Source organism: Hemicordylus capensis, chromosome 4, assembly GCF_027244095.1.
Source record: "Hemicordylus capensis ecotype Gifberg chromosome 4, rHemCap1.1.pri, whole genome shotgun sequence".
Taxonomy (NCBI): domain Eukaryota; kingdom Metazoa; phylum Chordata; class Lepidosauria; order Squamata; family Cordylidae; genus Hemicordylus; species Hemicordylus capensis.
Window position 1 is genome coordinate 177,871,395 of NC_069660.1, and position 22,547 is coordinate 177,893,941.

General features: G+C 42.0%; 1 protein-coding gene across 4 annotated transcripts in view; it reads right to left on the reverse strand.

Moving 5' to 3' along the window:
* Nucleotides 1–1,548: 1,548 nt before the first annotated feature.
* ADCY2 (adenylate cyclase 2) overlaps nucleotides 1,549–22,547 on the reverse strand; it is a 193,363-nt gene continuing 172,364 nt past the window's right edge. For all 4 annotated transcript variants that reach the window (XM_053243793.1, XM_053243792.1, XM_053243791.1 and 1 more), the window contains 6 exons: nucleotides 20,529–20,687; nucleotides 18,807–18,953; nucleotides 15,073–15,180; nucleotides 11,669–11,783; nucleotides 3,966–4,090; nucleotides 1,549–2,373 (listed from right to left, as the gene is read on the reverse strand). In XM_053243793.1, the coding sequence (XP_053099768.1) occupies nucleotides 2,221–2,373; nucleotides 3,966–4,090; nucleotides 11,669–11,783; nucleotides 15,073–15,180; nucleotides 18,807–18,953; nucleotides 20,529–20,687 (807 nt within the window). In that variant the 3' untranslated portion in view covers nucleotides 1,549–2,220. The remainder of the gene's footprint in view (nucleotides 2,374–3,965; nucleotides 4,091–11,668; nucleotides 11,784–15,072; nucleotides 15,181–18,806; nucleotides 18,954–20,528; nucleotides 20,688–22,547) is intronic.

The following is a 22,547-nucleotide window of genomic DNA, read 5'->3' on the forward strand; positions in this document are numbered from 1 at the left end:
GGTGGAGCCCAAAGAGAGGAGCAGAACTGCATTCAGCAGGGAAAGGACAAAAAGGTTCCAAAACAATGGGGAGAGCATTAGTGCTTTGAGAAGTCCGGAAATCTATCTGTCATTATTGATTCATGCTTGTAAAGAGATGGGAGGCTCAAATGTGTCTTGGCAGCAGCGGCTAAGAACAGTAGCTGGATTTGGTCCATCCTTCGTTGTATTGCACCAACATGGAGTCTAGCAGCGGGCAGCAGCTTGAGAATCTCAACATTCATTTAAATAGAAAACAAAACACCACACTTCTAGCCCTTATAGATGTGGGCGAGACGCCTGAAAAGATGAGGACATAACCCAAGAATGCAGCAGGAAGACTTCTAGTGGCCAAGGATGAGATGTCAGTGCTATGCAGGGTTCCTGCTTTTCACTCTGTTACTCGCAAAAGCACAAATATGTTACAGAAAATAAGCAAAAGCATGCAGGTTTACTCAGGATCCACCATTTATTCTGATCCCAAACTGGAAAGAACTTGGGGTGTGTATAGCCCTATTGGGACATTCGGCGCCTACATGGTTCCAGCACTGAAGCAGGTCTGAAGTCTTGCCCCAGAGCATCACTCCCTCTCTTGGCCTTGCTGCTCATGGTTACAGGGGACAGGAAAACACTGTAACCATGATGGCAGCAGGTGCTTCTGTGATTGGCGGTCTGGCAGACAAATGCAACTGAGCGGCAAGGTCCACTACAGGGGCAGGACTTTCGACTCGCTTTGGTGCTGTAACCAAACCTCCTAATAGGGCATATGTGTTGGTGCATCCTGTCACCAGCCTTCTATAGTGAGAAAAACGACATATACAAAAGCTGTTTCTAATTGTAACAGAATCGAAGTAGAGCCAGTGCATTTGTTCACATTCACACTGTGTTATCCTAGCCTCTTCCCTCCCTCTTCCTTTATTGTCTTCCTCAGGATCAGGGTTTTGTTGGAAGTGAAGGACTTTGCGCTGTCTCTTGTCTCAGTGACAGTGGAGGACAGACTAGTGAGTCAGAGGGCTAGAGGGTCAAGACATTGGTCATCTCTTCTCTACTGCTTTGACACTATCCCTTTGGAATGTAGATTGCTACTCTTAGGGACACTTCCTTCCTCTTCCCCTTCTCTTCCTCTTCCTTCTACCTTGTAACATGCAAGCTCCTCTCCCTGCACCATGTGTGCAGAGATGCAGGATCCATCTGCATCCGCTACATAGATAGATTAGAGATCTTAACTCCTCACTTTCCTATCTAGAATGGAGTTCTTTAATAAATGCCATATATATTGATTTGAAACTATGAACTGGCTCCAAGTTACTTTTCTCTTAGCATACACGCATGCCTAACTAAATTTCCGCTGTGTTGTGCCTCTGTGCACTCTACTATAATGAAAAAGGGATTCTTTTACCAGAGAGAATTCCCAACAGGTTTAGCAAGTAAATTCCTTCGGGCAAGGGCTGGCTTATGCCATAAAGTACGGGATACATGGATGATGCTGTATGTATGCATAAAGAACAACAAAATAATAAGAAACACAAATTTAAAGACAAAGTACATACAAACTTTTAATGAGTTAATCTTACAAAAGACAATGGCATCAAAACATTGGACACATTTTGTACAAAACTGGTCCTGCTCAGCTATGATTTCCTTCCAGGGAAGGCAATCAGCCAGGGGCTTCACTTTGTGTCACTGGCTGTGAGACACAACTGGCAAACACACCCTAGTTGTAGTAGATGAAGGGACAAAGTTAGATATTACAAATTCAAGACTAGAAGGTGTTATTGGGGAGCTAGCACACTTCCTGTAACTTTCCACGCAGCTCTAGTTTTATTGCCGTAAGATTGTTTTTGTATTTTTGTTTTCTCTCTCGTAAGATCTTCTTTGTAGCCTCTTTCAATCTCAGACCTTTAATTGCTCAAGCTCTGTTAAACATTTTCTTCCCTCTCTTTTCCACTCAAGAGTTGACAGTGCAAGTTGTCGTATGTCTTCCCATTCCACAGCACACACTTTAGCCATCCTGGAACATTAAGACTACTGAGGTCTCTTGATGCTGGATGGTGGGTCTAGACTGTAGACATTACTACAGCAACATTTCTATATACCAGAAAGTTAGACGCATGTTCATGGTATGGGCCGAAAGAGAGTTAAGAAAAATGTATGATGCTTCTTCTCTAAAAATGTGGGACTGCCCACACCCAAGTGTGTATTTCAGGATGCCACATTCCCTTGAGAAAGGGACTTTGTCATTTCAGTATGTACAAAATAGGTCTGAAGCTCTCCTTTTCCTTTGACATTAATTATGCCTCGACAGGTGCAAATGTAACCCAATGTTTGTAAGACATTCCGAGTCTCTTCTGTGACCTGAAAGGTGAGGGAATGTTTTTTAAAAATAAATTAGATGTACCTAGAAGTCTTTTTTTCCTCCACTCTTTGCTGTGAAGCTTAAAAAACTGAGAAAGAAGTACAAAGACCCTTCGCTGTACCCAGTCAGCTTTCCCTTGTGGAGGAGAACCTTATGCAATATCAAACTAAGATTTGGGAGCCCCAAGTTCAAAACCCCAGTCAGCCATGAAATTCACCAGGTGACCTTGGGCCAGTCACTGGCTAAAATCTTCACTATCTGTGTGCAATATACTGGGAAGAAGGGTCCCTATCCGTGTTCTCTCTAATTTTTTTCATCTGTGTGTGGAATGAATTTTGTTCTGGGCGGCAGTATCAAGGCAATGTGTGCACATGTATGTTCAGAGCAGGGCCTTCCTGATTCAACCTGAGTGGGATCTAAAATTAACTGAGCGGACACCAAAAAACGTGTGAGTGTGCGCACATGCGCATGCACTGGTCCCTATTGTGGAGAGCTTCTGGAGCTCCGCAGTACTTATTGCAGCCGGGGTGTGTGTGTGTGGGGGGGGTGTCTGTCTGTCTGTCTGTCTGTCTGATCTCTTCGTCCCCCAGAAGTGGGGGGCAACATTTCTACATAATAGAATGTTAGATTCATGTTCATGGTATAGGCCAAAAGAGAGTTAAGAAAAAATGTATGGTGCTTCTTTAAAAATGTAGGACTGCCAACACCCAAGGGTGTATTTCAAGTTTACACATCCAAGAGTATTTCCAGATGACACATTCTCTTTCCCCCAGAAGTCTACAGCACCACCCAAAAATATGTTCCTGTGGTTCATGCAGCCCTCAGGGACATATATTTTTGGGTGGCACAGGAAATTTCTGGGAGAAATGTGCCTAGAAGCTCTCTGCAATGAGATTAGGTTAGTGAGGATGTCGGCCTCTCTCAGCCTAATCCACTTTATAGGCCTGCAGTGCAGGCTTTTATTTGATTTTCTCTGCTGCTGCTCTTTGCACTCTGTATTGCTTTTATGCTTTTGTTTTAAATTTTTAATCAGATTTGTTTTATATTTTTAGCTTAATATTTTAATTGTGTATTTTTTACAATCTTATTTTTAAATTTTGCTGTAAACCACCTTAGGATTGTTTGAATGAAAGGCGGTATATAAATTTAACAAATCAATCAATCAATAAAATATGTTGGGGGTGGGATAGTGTACACCACCCTGATTTCCTTGTAAGAAGGATGGGATAAAAATGTAATACATAATTTTTTTAATCCTTTAAAAATTATATATAATTAGGAATGCTTATGGAATCTGCCTCTGCCAGATTGATACCGGGGCTCTGCATTACTGGAAATGTTTACTAGAGCATAATGAATCAATTGGAATCTGTAATTATTTCAGACTCCTGAAGGTTCCGGAACATTGTAAGAGATTAAAATAAACATTAACTTGGGGGTGGGGGAATCCAATCCATTTCCCTGACAAAAAGAATTTTTGAAATGTTTTAAAACCTTCCTAGAAGAGCTCAATGGCAAGAAAAAGAATATTAAAAAAGGTTTTTATAGGAAGTGCTGGCTGCAATTATGTTGACAAGAAAGGAAACCATACCTGTATTTTATCTAAGACTCCAGTGCTATCCATCCTACTGGCTACATTCACAGTGTTGCCCCAGATATCATATTGTGGTTTCTGAGCCCCAATGACACCAGCAATTACAGGCCCATGGTTAATACCTGCAAAAAAATAGCAACTTAGTGGTTTCCTTTTCTTTTTTTTATCATACATGCAAAGATACATCAAACTGCCCAACTGAAAATTAGAATGGTCACATCACCTAGAAACCTGCAATTTGTTACATGCATAATGCAAGGGTTAAACTGATGAAATGATGGTAGCAGATCTGTGTGCAGATTTGCCAAAATGACCTCGAAAGCAGGGGCATGGAAATTCGATTTAAGGGGAATGTGGGTGAAGACTGCAGAACTTCCCTTCTGCCTGCCCATTACATTCCTACAGTCTCTGTGCTCTCTTCCTAGCTGGACTACCTTCCTTCTGGTATCCTGACTGAGGGAAAAAGTGATGTTGGGGAATAAACTGTCTAGAGGTAAGCCATGGCTGAGGTGAGGTTCTGCACTTTTGACCTGCATTCCCTTTTTGCTCTTAAAATTATACATATTCCTACACTTTCTACATGATTGCCACAGAACTATTGTCACATCTAGTATGACACCAAGAAAGATTATTAGAAATGATTGACCATTGGACAGTTTTATATTAGATTATCAGGTTATGGGACACAAAGTTTACCTCAGGGGCTAGGGGAGAGGGGCCCATGTCCATCCCTCTCTCTGGTGGCCCCTCAGTGAGGGAGATAATGAAGAAAATGGGGGGGGGGGTGGAGCTGGGGGCCCAGGTTCTTTGAACCCTTACACTCAATTGTAGCTACACCCCTGAACTTCCTAACAGAAGATAGCACTCTACCATAAATGGAAGGCTTCCTCTGAGCTCAATTCTCCCACCACACAACAATTCCTTCAGAGACGAAGAAGGGCTCAGCTCCTCCAACAACTGATTCATTGAACAACTGATTTTTTCCTGGGGAAAGAAAGGGGAGCCAAGAAACAAAGAACACTTTGTGCGCCTGTCCTTCCCCATGCCATTCCTCGCAGGTTCCTTTCCATACCCTTCTGTAGTTTTGATCAAATATTGTCTATACTAGTAAATAAAGCCCCAGAGATTAGAAGTGGTGGGTGGGTGGATATTAAGGAAGTTACCAGCGTCCATAAATTTGTTCCACCTGGTGGCTTGAGGTCAACAATGGGTGGAATGATCTTGAGAAGGCCAGCACTGAGACCTCAGGGTTCTCAGTACACAGTGACAGTCTCCCCAGAGTTGTCTCAGTCATTAGCTACCTTAGTTAGCTGCAGAGAAATTGATGATGCTCATTTTTCCTCTCAGCCAATCCAGCTTCCCTACTACCTTACAGACCCAGAACAAGCACCTGGGTGCTACCTTCTGTTGCCAGGTATATTTATCTTTGGTACTTTTGGAGGGGGGATGCAGGAAATTGTTCCAACTCCCAGTATTTTTTCTGCAAAGGCAGTGGTCTCTCTGTCATTAGCATACAGGATCTAAAAGAACTAGGATCCAGATGGGAGATCATTTAAACATTAATGTATTAATAATGGCAAAAGTCAATAGCAAAAAACAGCAGTGGGTGTGGGGGGAGAATTCCATCAGTAGAGAAATAATGTAGTTAAGCCAAGTATGGCAGATCCCAGGCTTTTAAAAAAATTAATACGTTTTGAGATGAGAAAGAAATGAGAAAACTAAGAAGTATTAATCTATCAGTGGAGCAATATAACTTATATATGCAATACTGGGGAATGTGTTATGATGCCTCAGTAACTATCTGTAGGAAATTAGTATTTCTATGTACAGGAGGACCTCGTTACATGCAGATTCTGTTGGAGATGACAGTGAGTAATGGTCTCCCTATCTGTCCCTACTCTATGACCCCTGAACTGACTCTGCAGCACTTCCTGTGCTGAGTCACAATCCTTCCTTTCCTCCTAGAGAGCAGATGGAAACATTGCTCGCTCTCTCCTTACCTATCCACTATGTAGTCCTTTAGATTAGATATAGGTCTTTCCTATCTAAGTGTATTTAACCAATAAATATTTAGTGTTTAGTCATACAAGGATCTCCATGTGTTTTCTCTAAATAGCTGCAATATCCAAACCATCCTCTGCTACCTACTCTGTAACTGGCGTGTGTGCTCATTCCTTAGTGCTCTGCTGTTTTACCTATTGTGGGTAAAAAATAAATAAATAAACAACCTCTAACAGATTCATTATCTACAGTTTCATGTATCCGCAGTTGGGTAATTGGCACCCAACCCGCGTATCCATGGGTGGCCATAAATCACCTCGGAGGTCATTTATGTCCACCATTTTGAGTGCAGGAGCCATTTTATGGCTCATTTTCATTAAAATTAGCATTTCTCTCAGTGATTTTTTTGTGGAAAAATTGGGATTTTGGGCCTTGGGGTGGTGTCACTGGACTGCTGAAGGCCCCAGAGAAGTGAGTGAGGGAATACTGAGGAAGTGACCAGCCTTCAAGTTGTTCCAGCATGGTAGGGCCCTTCATTTCCTTTTATTTTGTTGTTTGGGGGGCTTTTTATGGGACGGTCCCATAAAAGGAAAAAAGAACAGGAAAGTGCTCCCCCAGTGGATAGCCCTGTTTGTCTCCTCAGGCTTTGGGCAACTGTTGTATGCCTGTAGTAGTACGTATTATATCCCACAGGCTGCAGCGGGGAGGTAGGGTGGGTTGTGTGAATGCACAGAAGACCATTTGAAGAACTATAGTTACATGTATGAAACCTGCCTTTTTTCATCGTGCTCTCTGTGCATCATTGCTTGGAATAATAGTGGTTCTGAGGCAACCTGGTAGGCAAGATAAATGGTCTCTTTAACCCAAGAAGCAATTATTTGCGCTGAAATGGGGAGGTCCTTTAAAGGCTCAGCCTAAGAATCAAACAATCTGAGAAAGATTAGATACCTTGGTCCATCAGAGTACAGCTTTTTGAACTTCGTGGGGTACTAGCATCAGTCTGCATTGGGGGCGGGGGAGGGAATGGGGCTTGAAGTTGCAAAGGAATTGGGACAGCAATGTCCTCATGTACAGTCGTGCTAGAGGGAGTATAGCCATTGTTGAGGCTATCAGTCCTAGAAGGCATTGCCCCGACATTGTGGTGTGTGTCTTTGTGCAGCAAGACATATTGATTGAATTTTTTGAGGAGAGAGAAAAGCACGCGTGCATTTGGAGTCAATTAGAGTGCCCAGAAATTCTATCAACTTGGTGGGAGTATTTTTTGTAATTTATGCAAATATCTAGAGAGTTTAGAAGACAAAGAGATAACTTTATATGGAATAGGAGTCAATTTTTGGAGGATGCCACCAGAAGCCAATCATTGATGTATGGAAAGAACCTCACACTTTGAAGAGGGAGATGGGCTGCTATCACAGACATACATTTTATGAAGACCCAGGGAGAGGAAGCCAGTCCAAAGGGGAGAACAGAATACTGGTATGCATGAGGGCCTATGCAAAACCTCATATTTCTAATGATGAGGCTCTATGGAAATGTGTGTCCTTCAGATTAATGGAAGTGAACCACGCTTTTGGGAACAGGTGACGCAGAATGATGGGGATAATCACTATACGGAATCTCTTGTAAGATGAATCAATTTACACCCTTCAAATCAAGGATTGACCTCAATCCACTATCCCTTTTGGGAATTGTGAAATATTGTGAGTAAAAACCCATGTAGTAGTTGCAATACACTCTTTTGATGGCTCGCTTTTGAAGAAGCGAGTCAACTTCCTGTAATAAGTGGCGATGGGGGTGTGACGTATTCCCGAATAAGGTGGCAGTGAGTGGAACTCTGTCATAACCATTCCGAATAATAGCCAGAACCCAAACATCTGTAGTTATAGCAGCCCAGGCATCATAGTACATTGAGAGAGAGATGCTATGGAGTCATTGGGTTAGGGCATTTTTGTCTTGAGGGTGGGGTGAGATCTGGTAGAGCAACCTGATGGTTTACGGTGCTGGAAATGCTGATGCTGCCAAAAGGAATCAGATAATGAGATGACAAATGCTTAGTCTTTGTCGTGGCCAAAATGTTTTCTTGGTAGATGCAGAAGAGAAAGATTGTAAAATTGGCCATTCGTTCCTCAGACTCCATCACGGCTTTTAGAAAGCTTTTAAAGACTTGGCTTTTTACCCAGGCTTTTACATGATCGTTTTTACTGCAGCTTCTCTGTTTTTATCTGTTATCTGTTGTCATGTTTTTATGCTTGTTTATATGTTTTTAGCTTGATGTTTTTATTGCTTGATGTTTTTACTGCTTTTATTGTATGTTTTAATTTTTGTAAACCGCCTTGGGGTTTTCTTTTAACGAAAGGCGGTATAGAAATGTAAAAATAAATAAATAAAAATAAAATAAATAAAATGTCCATAGATCTGGCAGTAGAGTGCAGTTTTTGGATCCTTTCCAGTGTATTATTGTGGCCAAAGAGAGCCTCATCATCAAAAAGTAGGTCTTCAATGCACATTCTAGCTTCCTGAGATAGAGAGGCAGAGTGGAACCACGCATGGCACCTAAGAGATACTGCAGTTGACACAGAGCAGGAACCACAGTCCATACAGTGTTGTGACGACACTGCTGCTTGGCTACTCAAAGACCTTTGTTTTAGTAAAGAAGGGCAGCATCTTTCTGGTCTTGTTTGAGCTGATTGAGAAAAGGAGCTAAGTTAAAATGCTGGTATCGAGCCCAATAGCTTGGTGATTGGCTACTCTCACTAAAAGGCTAGCAGACAAATACCTTCCTGCTTAGTATGTCCAACTTCTTCTCTTCTCTACTGAATGGGGTAGATAGTAGGCGCTGTTGGGTGCAAGACTGCATGGACTCCACAATGACTCAGTTGAGAATACGATTCTTAGCTAAGAAGGTAATATCCTTCTGCTGTACTCTGTACGTATTTTCAAGTTTCCTAGAAGTAGCAGATACTGATGCTGGCTTTCTCCAGGAAGCTTTGACTACTTGGGCCAAAGCTGGAAGCAGTGGCAGCTCCACAGAGATGTGCGGGCCGGACTGAATCAAAGATAGGAGCTTCCACAGGTTCCGATTGCTGCTGAACCTCTAAGCAGACAAGACAGGCAGAGAGAGTGGCTGTTTGAAGAGGGGATCTTAGCAGCACATTCTGTGCAATATTTGAACATCACTTTTGTGGCCATAGGAAGACAAGTAAGAAGAAAGGTGGGGGGAGGTGAAAATAACATGAAAAAAATAACAGGAGGAAGTATATAGAGGGAGCAAGCAGACAGAATAAGCAATAACCAAATAAAGGGGAAGGGTAATTCAGTAATTCATTTACTAATTTGTTGATGACAGGCAAAGCTGGAGGAAAGAATCACAGTCAGTTCAAAGACTGAGGATACAGGTAAGGCTATCCACTAGCGGGAGCACATTCCCACTCTTTTTTTCCTTTTATGGGAAAGCTCTGGAAAGATCCAAACTCCGGCTTTGCACAGGTGCAATCCAAGTGTGATGCATAGAGACCATGATGAAGTATTGTTTAGTTGTTTTCCACTTTCTATCTTACATTTTGGTTTTTAAGAGTATGTTATGCAGCTGGCAAGTAAATGCTGCTCTCCTAATGAAAAACTAGGAAGCACTATATATATATATTTAAAATTTTTAATGTATTCACTTCTTTTTACAGGCTGCCCCATTTTCTTGAAGGGAGGTGTCTTATGACCTGACAAAAATAAATTGGGAAAGCACAAAAAAGAATCAAGTAGAGGGTGATGCAAGCAAACAAATACAATGTTAGTTATCCTAATGGAGATGGATCCTTTTAGTGACAAAGCATTCTTCCACAATCTGCATATTTAGACAGAAAACACAAATATTTACTGACTGTCAAGCTTTCTCCACTAGGTGACACTATGCACTAGCATGAATGGAATCAGCAGAAAGAATATACTGGAATTGTACAGAATGCTAAAAGAATTGAAGTAAAATATTGTTAAATTAAAAATCAAAGATTACAGATATATTTGCCGGATAGACTTATTCATGGTTTTCATTTCATTCCTCTGAACCTCTTAATGCATTCAAAAGTATCTGGTATTACTAAAAGTAAATTAAAGTCTCGGAAATTATCCTTCATCAATCAGGAAGGAGTTTAATTTTCCTCCTTTACATTCTAAAAACCCTACAGATTGTAAAAGATGATACAGTGTTTTATTTAATAAATATTTACTGAATAAGATTTGAATGAAAGAAAAGGAATGAAAAATGCAGAAAAACTGAACAGAAGAAAGAAACCAAGTAGCAGAAGAGAAATGTAACTTAGATGGGATCCTGACCATACCCAAAGGTGGCAAGATATTCTCTCAAGATGTATTGATCTCACAGTACAAGATGTATTGGCAAGATGTATTGATCTCTGGCAAGATGAATTGATCTCACAAGAGATATAGCCACTGGATTCCAATTATTTACCAAAATATTTACACTTTTAAAGCAGGCAATATTGTTGATTTCACATGATTTTTTAAAATCCATGTATCTTATTTGTTCTAGCACTTTCCCACTAGCAGAATGGAGAGAAAAGGTCAGCTTATTCATTATTCAGTAATCTTCTATGATGGTTGTCCTCATACGCATGGGCCACGGGCCGGGGGTCCATGGCCTCCTGCCTTCTGGGGGCCCCAAGTACTCTGAGGGCCCTCCCCAGAACCCCAATGCCTCATCACTGCTGCCCGGCCCTTGCTGCGCCCGTTGCCGCTTCTGCGCCCTAGGCCTCTTCACCTCTGTGGGGGTGAGTGGGGCAGATCATCTCCCCTAGGCAGCGGGCATAGCAGGCCTCCTTGGCCTGCACAGACCGGCCTCCTCAGACTGCGTCCACACGCAGTTGGAGTATGGAGTATGGATATCACAGGATGCGACACTCCATACTCCAACTGTGCACGCATGCAGGCTGAGGAGGCCCGCCTGTGCCCGCTGCAAGGGGGTAGGGGTGGCCTGCTCTGCTTGGCTCAACTCACCCCCCTGGCAGTGAAGAGGCGGAAATAGCAGCAGTGCACGTGGCAGGGGCCGGGCAGCAACAGCATGGCCGTGGCAGATCAGCTGTGGGGCCAGCAGGCTGCCCAAGAGATTTTTTTTTTTAAAATTAATGGAGGGGGGCCTCGCAGTAGGGGGGCTCATGGGACGGGGGGGTCTGAAGCCATTCAGCCTCAGGTCCAGGCGCCAAAAATACCTCGGTGTGCCCTGATGGTCACTACTAAATATTTCTTGAGAAAACGATAAAGTTATGTCAACTTTCTCTGTTCGCATCAAGATGTATGCTTTCCTTAGCCTCTCTATTGCTATTAATTTGCATTCATTTGTGACTTTGTATCCTTTTGCTTGATTAAAATTGTCTTGAAACATGGACATGTTCACCATACATTTTGTAGCCAAGTGTTCTAGACCCTATACTTGGTGTCTTTACTTTATTTTTCTTTATTTTTCAAAATGTCTTGCAACATTCACATGTTCCCTGTACATTTTGTAGCAAAGTGTCCTAGAATTTACACTTGACTACAGGGATGTGTTGAGATTATTAGAGAGGGAAATGATAAGTTTTTATACTGAGTAGCACACGGCACTGTGGAAAAGTGGGATCATTAGCATAGTATGTGAGAAAATAGTTCTTACCAGTGTAGCTGAGACAAGATTCAGTATTTGTGTTGCTTACCTACTCGTAGCTTGAAGTCATTGAAGGAATGCTTGTTTATGACATCCAGTTTTGCTCCAAGGGCAAATGCAAACTCCACCATTGTCCCAATATGCATGTATTGTCGTTCAGGCTCCTGAACAGAGAAACACACACACAACACCCAGTAAGATAACTGCAATAATCAAAGCAGTCTTGAGAAATTTGTTCTCAGTAAAACCCCATATGAATATAGCAATCTACTGTAAACTTACTGGGAGGAATGAAGCTTAGTACTAGGCTTGCAAACCTATGCAGATATTGAGCTCAGTGGGACTTGTGGGTAAACATGCATAAAATCAGGCTGCATATTATTTTATTCATGCTCTGTCTCCACAAGGACAAAACCTACACATCAGTTTTATATTAGATATGTGATGGATGCACAGGATGCATTCCTGCTAACCTGGCAAAGAGGCACCTGTTAATGTGGTGATTCTCTTTATTTAGCAGGGGGAGAGTAACTGGCCCTCTTCACCTCCCGCACAGTACCTTCAGTGACTGTTGCTGGTGTCTATCTGATGTTTCTTTTTAGATTGTGAGCCCTTCAGGGACAGGGATCCATCTTATTTATTTATTATATCTGTGTAAACTGCCCTGAGCCATTTTTGGAAGGGCAGTATAGAAATAGAATAAATGATAATAATAATTAATAATCAGCACTGCGCTATGGTCTTCAGGTCTGACTTAACATATTCGTAGACATCAAGCACAAGACCTGCAGTCAATCTTCCCCAGGTAAGATACCTGCCATCCCTACGACATGCCGCTCACTCACTTCCTTGGTGGTTAGTCCACTCTCTTCCATTGGTCTCCCAACTGCTGGGAGAACAACAGGGAGAGTAGATAAGGATCTACAGCTTGGCTCTGCCCTGAGAGGTGGGCAGTTATCCAAACATGGGGTTAGCAGCATATGAGCCCTATTGGAGCTCATATGCCAGTTTTATATAAATTGTAGTTATGATGGAGTGAGGGTCTGACACTGGATCATCATCTAACTTTGTGAATCCTGAGTGGGGATACCTCAGCTACCTTCTGGGTCTGGTCTTCACTAATAATTATTGTACAGCAGTGCATGAGTCCCTCTTGGAGCTGCAGCAATAAAAAGAAGAGGATAGGATTGGGATGTCCCAATGTTCAGAAACATGTAGCATGATTCTTCATATGCATCCTACTTGCTCAACAGGCATAATTCTGTTCTCTCCAAGAACCTTGAGGGAAAGAGTAGCTTTATGAAAGTTTAAAATCACTTTGCAACATACAGATGAGAGTCTTCTAATGGCAGAACATCAGGTTTTGCTATTATCAGCAAGGATGAGAAACATCCCCCGCCCTCTGCATTCTGGGAGTCCTTTACAGGCATTCTAAATTCACAGTTGTGAGATACTAAAAATAACTATACTAAGATAAGCAGATTGTCTATTTAACAATTAAAAGCATGTTCAGAGTCAGCAAAAACGAGTGAGTTGTACTTTACTGCTGGCCAAGAAATAAAGTTGTTCAAAAAATTTATAAGTAAAAAAGAGAAAAATTTGTGTTGTTGGAAAAAGATTAAACACACAATATACTGGTGTATATCCAGATTAAGACTGCACATGCACTAGGTGAGATGTGCTCTTGCAGCAGAAGGCCTCTCTACTGTGTAATCAGTATGGTGATTACACAGGGAGAGGGCTGATTTTCGCTTGTCCCCTCTTTCCCCTGGAAGTACTCTGTGTCACCCAAAAAGTTCTCCCCAAGGGTCACACAGCCTTCAGGGACATATTTTGGGGAGGTGCAGAGCACTTTAGAGGAAAGGGAGATGGGTAAAAATCCACCCTTCCCAACAACAAGTGGTGGTGCAGCAGTAGCACAGGTGCTTCTTCCCATTTCATGCATGCAGCCTTAGTCAAAATGTCGGTCATTGAAAAAAGAACTGCATATTGTGAGGCACATATGGCTCCCAGTCCCAACCCCACTACCACCTTCTAAAATTAATGCAAGGGGAAATTTTGCAGAGGAGAATTGGTGGATGAGAGGTGGGCATGCTTAACTAGCCTCCAACTGCTGATTCTCCCTTGCAAATACTCCCTAGACATTTTATATGGCTTGCTTCCCCCCTCCTGCCCCCAGTTAAGTCACCAAGACCAGATGTAAGCCCAGCTGAGGTGAGATGAAATGTATAGAGTTGTCAACATTACGTTGGCTGAAACTGGGACATCGAGGGTGGGGTGGGGGGCACCTAGGGGCGGGGCCACCTCGGAGCAGGACTTGTCTGCAGGCATGCTTCTCTGGTGGTGGTCATTACCACCAGGTGGTCGTGGCTGGCTGCTGCTGCATGGTGGTGGCAGAGCAGAGATGGCAGCGAGAGCTCCTCCTGCCTCCAAACTACATGAAGTTGGGGGCATTGTGGGGGCACTGCCTGCACAATGAGGCAGTGCACAGAAGCCTGAAATGGGCCCGATCTGCCTCATCTGGGAGGAAGGCAGGTCCAAGTAAGGGACTCTTTCGTCGCCTTCTCTCCAGTCCCGCCTGCAATCAGTCACTGCCTTCAGCCGCAGTGTGTCTGTCACCAGGATACTCACCCTGCCCCAAGCCCCCAACTTCATGTAGTTTGGGAGGTGGGAGGAGCTCTTACCGCCATCCTTGCTCCGCTGCCACCGCATAGCAACAAATTTAAAAGGTTTTGTTTTTTAAAAAAATTAAGGTCAAAAAGAGGGAGAAATTGAGTTCCGAACGGGATGAGCATTTCCCCGCTGGAAGTAGGGACATCCTACGCAGTGCAGGACAGTTGGCAACCCTAGATAAAAATGACCAAGGTGGAGAAGGCACCTGCAGGGAAATGTTGTGGGTGCAAGATGGGATAAGGTCTCATAACTGATTCAAATACCTCCTCTCACTCCCACAGTTGTGTTACTTTTGCAAATATGGGTTTGGGAGCACACATTAATTAATTAATTTAATTTAATTACATTTATATTCCACTCTTCCTCCGAGGAACTCAGAGTGGTGTACATGGTTATTTTTATCATCACAACAACCCTGTAAGGTAGGTTAGGCTGAGAGATACATGACTGGCCTAGAGTCACCCTGTGAGTTTCATGGTTTAATGGGGATTCAAACTGTTGTACATTTTCACCTTGCAGGCTGGAATAAAAAGCCCCAAAGGGGTGAGCAAATACTCCTGTGCATACACGCTTCCCAGTTTATTTTTCAGATTGTACCCTCCCGATGTGTATTTCAGAATAATGCTCCCAAAGTACCATACAGTTTGGGGAGTGGCTGATCGGAGCCTTTGGAATGTCCCAGAAGTGCTGCTACATACCTTGAACTTCTCACATGGCCCTTTACACCCAAGACTAAATCTACGATATGGTCTCTACAAGCGGCATATAATTTTGATGTACCTGACTGTGTTCTTGGCTGGGCATTGCACTTAGTCCTGTGGCTGCCATGTAAGTGCTCCCAATGGTCTTGATCTTTTCAACACCACTGAATTTGGGTTTAGACAACAGCTGTGGGGGAAAAAAATAAGTTACTTGGATGTCTGGTGGCTAAATAATGCAACAGCATTGTTAATACACAGTTCCCAATGTTGTCTCCAGCCACTTGTTTGGAGGAATAATACAAGCACATGTAGCAGATGTGGATCCAGAAGTACTTGTCTTATTTTTACTTACGGCCAAACTAGACACAACAGTGGCAAATTCTTCTGTTTAAACCTGAATCTGCTCCAATCACATATACATTTTAAAGCAAAAGAGCACATACGTAATGAGCATGGAACCTCCCAGCATTCTCTGCTTACCTCCCCATAGCCTCTTCCCTCAGCCCAGCACTTTTCGCTAAGCCAAGCTGGTTTCCAGAGCTGCCGCCTGGCTGAGGAAATGAAATAAGGAAACTTGGCCAGGGCAAGTTACTCAAGATCCAGAAGGGTCACACCGACCCTCAGTTCTTTCTAGCGGGGAATATAGACATATATATGTCTCTATATGTGTAGACACAGAGAGAGAGAGAGCTCAGTTCTTTTGAGTGGGGAATACACACACACACACACAGACACACACACACACACACACACACTTCCTGTTCCTATAATGGTGTGCTGTCAGTGTGTCTGGGCTTAAAAATTAAACGCACAAGAAGGTGGGGCACTACACCAACCAGGATCAAACGACATGGAAGGAATGGTGCAAAAATAACTATTGATATGGAAAAGCCCCAACATGTTTTAAAACTGGTGAACCTCTTCTTCAGGGGAAAGTCTTTATAAGACAATATCCAGCTTCTCTCTAACAAATGACTGCTTAAGAATTAAATAAATAAAAATAAATACATGTACCAGCATGATTTACTGCCAATTATTTTGTCACTGGAACATATTAAGCATGCCATTCACCATAATAGCTAGATTTGTTTTAAAAGATGTATATGGTCATAGGATAGTTTGCTGAGGTTGAAGGAATGCTCTGAGAGCAGAAATCGAGTTTGACTTGCAAGTCAGTTGCTAAGAGCAAAGAGGCATCTTCTTAAAGTGATTTACTTTACTGAGCAGGAGGAGAGCAACTGGCCCTATCCAACCCCAGCACAGCATCCCTCCAGTGGCTGTTGATGGTGTCTATCTTACTTTTCTTTTTAGATTGTTAGCCCTTTGGGGACAGAGAGCTATATTTATTTGTTCTGATTTCTCTATGTAAACTGCTTTGGGAACTTTTGTTGAAAAGCAGTATATAAATATTCATAGTAGTAGTTGTAGTAGTAGTAGTAGTAGTAGTAAGTCTGAGGAGCAAAACCCATCCTGCATTCTAACAGCTTATGGTCCCTGTGGTTTCAAGTTCATCATAACTTATGCAGCTCAGGACTGCTGCACTTCAAGGTGAAAAGAAGATTCGATGTAGTCCTGAAAGGTGTACAAATTCAGCCAGAGCTTCAAACTGTGGTTTCTTCTTGTTTCCGCACTTTTACCATAAAGCTACATACCAAACCAAATTATATATCTGTTCAGTTGCATTGCCAGATCTGAAGCCTCAAATTGTTTAACCAAAAAACATTTAGCAATTCTTTTGTGAGCATGATGATTTGTGTAACTCATTTATCTGTTTCCACCATTGGCACCAGGAACTAACAGATCATGCTAACAATGCAAAACAATAGATAAAGCCAAACAATCACAGAAGAAAAAACATGGCAGACAGCCTAAAAGAACACATGGTACAATGGCAATTCCATTTAGATTCAGATAGTGCTCAGCAGCAAGCATTCAAATAACAATCCGCTACATGTAAATCAAAATAGTTTTGCTATTGCTTTGTTGCCAAAAACAAAGTTTGAGTAATCTTATTTTCACTAGCTAAGAAAAAGTATGTTTTTTGTTGATTGGACCAATGTACACAATATTTCAATAAGTGCTACAAAATCCTGTGCTGTTCATTCTCAGAGATTACACAATAAAAACTGGAATACAAGCTGATCAAGTAAACAGTTTTGCAGCCCATTATGATAATTTAACTTTTTAAACATTTTACCAAAATGCTTTGAGTATGGTCTTAATCACTGTTCCCTCTAAGGTGCGTGTGTGCGCGCATGTCTGGTGGGCACGTAATCTCTATTGTGCCTGCCACTGCCGCCCAACTGCCTGGCACCCTGTTTCCCCCTCTCCATGGCCAGGAAACATTCCCCTGTTTTCCCCTTTCCCCAGCTGGGCCGCCGCTACCACCAACTCTTCCTCCCTCCCAGCCAGGCTTCCTCCTCCTCCTCCTCCTCCTCCTCCAGTTCCGGCTGCAGATCTCACGAGACTTCCATTGGGAACTGCAGATGGAGCCAGAGGAGGACGCGGGGAGGAGACCCCTTGATTATGAAGGAGGTTTTCCCAAGGTGAGGCTCATCCATTGCACTGTGGGTGTGCTGACCCCTGTGATTTCCCCAAATGCAGGAAATCCGACTGCAGTTCCCCCCACGGGCAGCCCCCGCCGGCCTAGCAGAATGTTGAGTGTCACCATAGTAGGCAGAGGGAAGATTAAAACAAATTGTGTATTAATTCTTTCCTTGTGTGTGTCTGTATGTGAATTATGTTCGCACACTGCCTTGATACTGCCACCCAGAACTTTCCGCTCACTGATGATAAAAATTAGAGGGAACACTGGATGCCCCACATTTTTAAGTAGACTGAGTTAAACTTACATATAGTATTTCTGTATTAGTGGTACATAACAATATGAAAACTTTTATTGTATGTCTTCAAGACTGAGCTTGTAAAGAAAAGAAAAAAGACTGGTGCTAATGTACTGCACAGCGCTCCATCTGCCTTGTAACAGAGCACAGAAACAGTTGTGCAAGAGCACTCTTGCACAAATGTGGAAACGTGAAAATGCAGTTGCACATACATGCCATTACAAGGTAAACAGAATGTTGTACAGTATGCCAGCCATTGAGTTTGTAAGCTTATTTTTCAAAGAGGTGCAGGAATCTGTTCTTGTCTCAACTGAAAACTAGTGAAACTGAATGCATTTTGAGTATTTAATCTTCACCAAATGTGGGTTAGTTAGCTGGAAAATAACTTCTTATTTCTCCAAAATGAGTTGTTGTCAGAAATTTCCAGCAGACAGTATTACTGGTATACCTGGATTTGTAGTGCTATTCTCACCCGTAGTAATTTATGCACTCACTCATAGTGACTTCAACATTTTTATAAAGGTAGGATTTTAAAAAATTACAACACTTATGGCTCATTCTGAGTGATAAACAAGACAGCAAAAATGTGGGTAAGTAAACATCTCTAAATACCAGTTGCAGGGGATTAAGAGCAGGAGAAAGGGAATGCCCTCAGCTCTTGCTTGTGGGCTTCCCACAGTGGGCCACTGTGTGAAATAGGATGCTACTAGATGGGCCTTGGGCATGATCCAGTAGGGCTGTTCTTATGTTAGATTATGTATGTTTTTTATCAATTACCAGCTGCCACATACAACTTTCAGATTAAATTGTGTTTAGAAGCTTGTTCAATACAGAGTTGCGTGTTTAAACTAATGGATTTCAATTAGATTAAGTGCAGTCATCTGTTTGGGATTGTGGCCATAATGAGGAAGGATCTCTGTAATAGCATCACTTCTTGCTTGTATTTTTGTTAATGGCAATAAGTACTTACATCATCAAAGTCAGCAATGATCTCATTTAGAAGCCTGAGACATTCCAAGCCTTCTTTATTAACGTCAGATTCTGTATAAAATTCCTTAAAATCTGGAATGGAGGCAAACATGACGCAGACACAGTCATATGACTGATGGTATAAATCCTATTCAAGAGAGAAGAATAAAAGACCCAATCATACAATATTATGGACACAAGGAATTCATAAAATATGACACATATGAGATGAAGAAAAAAGGAGGACGACAATTAATTTCATGGACAAGATCCTTGCAGCTGCTTTTGACACAGACAACTTCTTTTTACTACTATTTGAATCTCTTTCATCCATGAAAAATGTTTCAAATACTAGCTGATTATTATTTTTTAAATAACTCTCTATACAGATTTCTGCCTCTTTGTGGCCGAACCCTATGATATATCACATATATGCTGCTGATATTCAGTGTGAGATTTGCTAAAGCAGTTGATTACAAAATCTTGAACTCTTACACCTCTCATAAACCCATTTTACTGGGAGCTTCTCATTATTCCAGAAAATAAGAATAAGAATGTGGAATTCAACTATTTTTGTTATTTCTAAGAATGCGGCTTTGACAACCCTGACACTGTTTTCTTTCATCTTTGTAATTAATTTGGAAGAATATGAAACATGCATTAGCCAAATGGAGTTACTGATCATAAAAAAGAGGTGAATCATTGATAGAACAGGAAACTGGAAATCAATCCTAATTGAACTGATGTACAGATTGATCGTGTGCACAAGTGTGCTTCCAAAATGAGATTGGCATTGGAGTTCTGTGTGTATATCAGAGTTCTTGAGCCTGCAGGTGATCAATGGAATAGAGTGAGCAAATAGGAATACCTGGCTATTTGTAAAAAGCTGAATGGACTGTGCATTTTGAGCAACAGTAGGATCTATTTAAGAAAGGCTAGCATGATGTGTAACAATGGACCTGAGAAAAGAAATCATATCAAATGGAGTGAAAGTCAATGTTCACAGTGGGCTACTCAAACCCTAACCAATATCATACTGGGCATTACACAAAATATTGTAATAGCCATTAAGTGGACCATCTTTTGTTAAGCAAATTGGTTGAGAATAGTTAGGACATGGCCTGCTCTTTTGTTTAGTAAACAGCTTGGAAGTTTCCTTAATGGGAAATATATGTGCAAGTCAGACTAGTGTTATTCCAGTATATGGGGGTGGGCTAGAAGCAATTTTGTCTTGGAGTACAGTAAACAATGAAAAAGATGTTTGCAGGTAGCTGTCTTGGAATAACGAACCATAAAGCAGAGGGATACTGAAGGAGTGCTGCTTGCTTTGAAGAACTGATGCCACTTTAAATACTAGCATTGTTTGTCTGGATGCCTGCCTGCTCTCTCATTTTCAACTTGTATGTTTGTTAATAAAGAGATATTATAAAAGGTAACATTAAGTCTTCAGTGATTTTTCACTCATAAGGAAACCAAGCCCTGCTTGGGCAACACAACTTGGGCAAGTGAGGAGTGCATAACCCCAGAGTGCACCTCAGACAAAATTTGCCTCTTGTGCTTTGTTCTTGCAAAATTGAAACTAGAAATGGAAGCAAGCTGTTTTGCCAATTCTCACTTTCAGTGGAAGGCAGCATACAGTACGCTGTGCAAAACTGTTGCTAGTGCAGAACCTTGGTCAGCTTTAGCTCAAATCAGCTAAAGCCATAGATGGGTGAGAACTGACCTCATTCTTCAAGTTCCTTGCCAAGAAATGTTCAGCCACGTGAGCAGGCAGCACATTCTCCAGAAGCAACCGGTTCAGGTTCTCCATGGTCTCAATCTCCTCTCGCTCTTTTTTGAACTTGTTCTTCCACAGGAAATCTAACCTACAGTAATATTCATTCTGTTACAAAGAGGACACAGAAATAAAGAAACAATAGGCATCTTGTCCTACCAGATGGTTTTAAAAGAAAGAAAGAAATAATACCCTCCCCCAGAGGTAATGAAACAAAATGTATTCCTCCCCATCCAGCTGGAGACATCTGTGCATAAAAGCAGACTTCTGCATACAATTCCTCATCCTAGCTGGATGAGGAATTACACATGCCAAATGGGTGCCGTATGATTAATTCCCCAGCCTGATCTAGCCACCACCACAACGTGTGAAGCCCCATCAGATAATTAGTTATTAGATCAGGTGATCAGGGCAAAGAGCAGGAGGCTGGGGTTAGTGACTTTCTTCCTTGCTGAAACTGTCCTGATTGACTGTCCTGATTGCTGATGATCTGACAGATTGGCCTATGCACACAGTTGGACTAAGGTCATTTTCTCTTGCAACCGCACAGGTTTGCAAACAGTGAGGATTACATGTTGAAGTTATTTAGCAGGAGGCATAATAAGAGCTGTTCTAGTGTCTGAATGGATGATCCACTGAATACAGTGGCACAACACAGATTTAGGCTCCAAGGAACATAGAACAATATCAGGACTCCTGGGGGGGGGCAGGTAGAGAGTAATTGGGAGCAGAGAAGCAGCCATAGGAGAGAGCACTTAACATTTTCCTGCCTGCTGTTTCCTTGCTCAGATCAACAATACCATCCTGTATCTCCCTCAGTTCTCTCCAGCACAGAAGGAGCTTCCATTCACAGTGTAAGGCTTGGACCCAATCCAGTAGGTAGAGAACTAACTTCAGTAAGGCCCCTTTCCCTCTCTCTCCCTCCCTCTCTCTCTCTGCAGGCAGCAATGCCTTCGCATTTGCTGTGGTAGCAGCACCCACTTGATGAAATGCCTGGCCAAGGAGGTTGCCAAGAAGCATCTTTATTGGCAACCTAAAGGGCATGGGCATGAGCATGATAAAAACCCACCTTTCCTTTCCAAACTTTCCCATCACTTCCTCTCTCCTGCTGTTGTGGCAATCCCCACTGAGTTTATTTATGCCAAGCTGTTCATTTTCTGATGATTTTTAATTGTATTTTTAATACACCAGCTTGAAGGCTGTTTTTTGTTGGAGAGCATCAACCGTAGCATTCCTGAAAGGATTTTTTGCAATAGCACTGCTCTGCAAAGTTGTGCTATCACTAGCAGAAGAGGAACCACTTGAATGCATGTTGCACAAGGAATTCCCTGTTGGCAAATATCTGCGCTCGTGCAGTAGCTTGCACAAGAAGTTGTGCAAGGACTTCCCTGTTTGCATAGATAGATAGATAGATAGATAGATAGATAGATAGATAGATAGATAGATAGATAGATAGAGGCTTGTGCAAGAGGTTACACGAGCACAAGAACTAGTCTGGAACAGAGGGGAATTTTTTTCACACAATGACCATGTCCTTACACTAGCACAACAGCATTTACGTTTGTACAAGTCTAGTCTAGATGCTAGCCAATTGTTTTAAAAGAGGTGACCAATAAATCCTAATAGTGATAATAATGTATTTATATCAACAAATTAAAAAAAACCCACAAATTAAACCTTCTGTTTTTAGAAAGGCCATATGTGACACTGGGATGGGTCCATCTGCATGTCTTGTTGTCAGTGATATCACAGTGCTCATGAGCTACATTATACACTACAGCACAGTAACAACGATAACACTATTGTTGATGGTGTGGGAAGAAGTATTGCAAGCAGCACCTTTTAATTAAAACCTAACACAGCAAATTAAAAACGCTTGCTTAGCCCCAGCTACCAAATAAAAGCTAAAGGCTACTCAAAGCTTAATAAGATATTTTATTGCAGAATTAATATTTCCACAGTGGTATG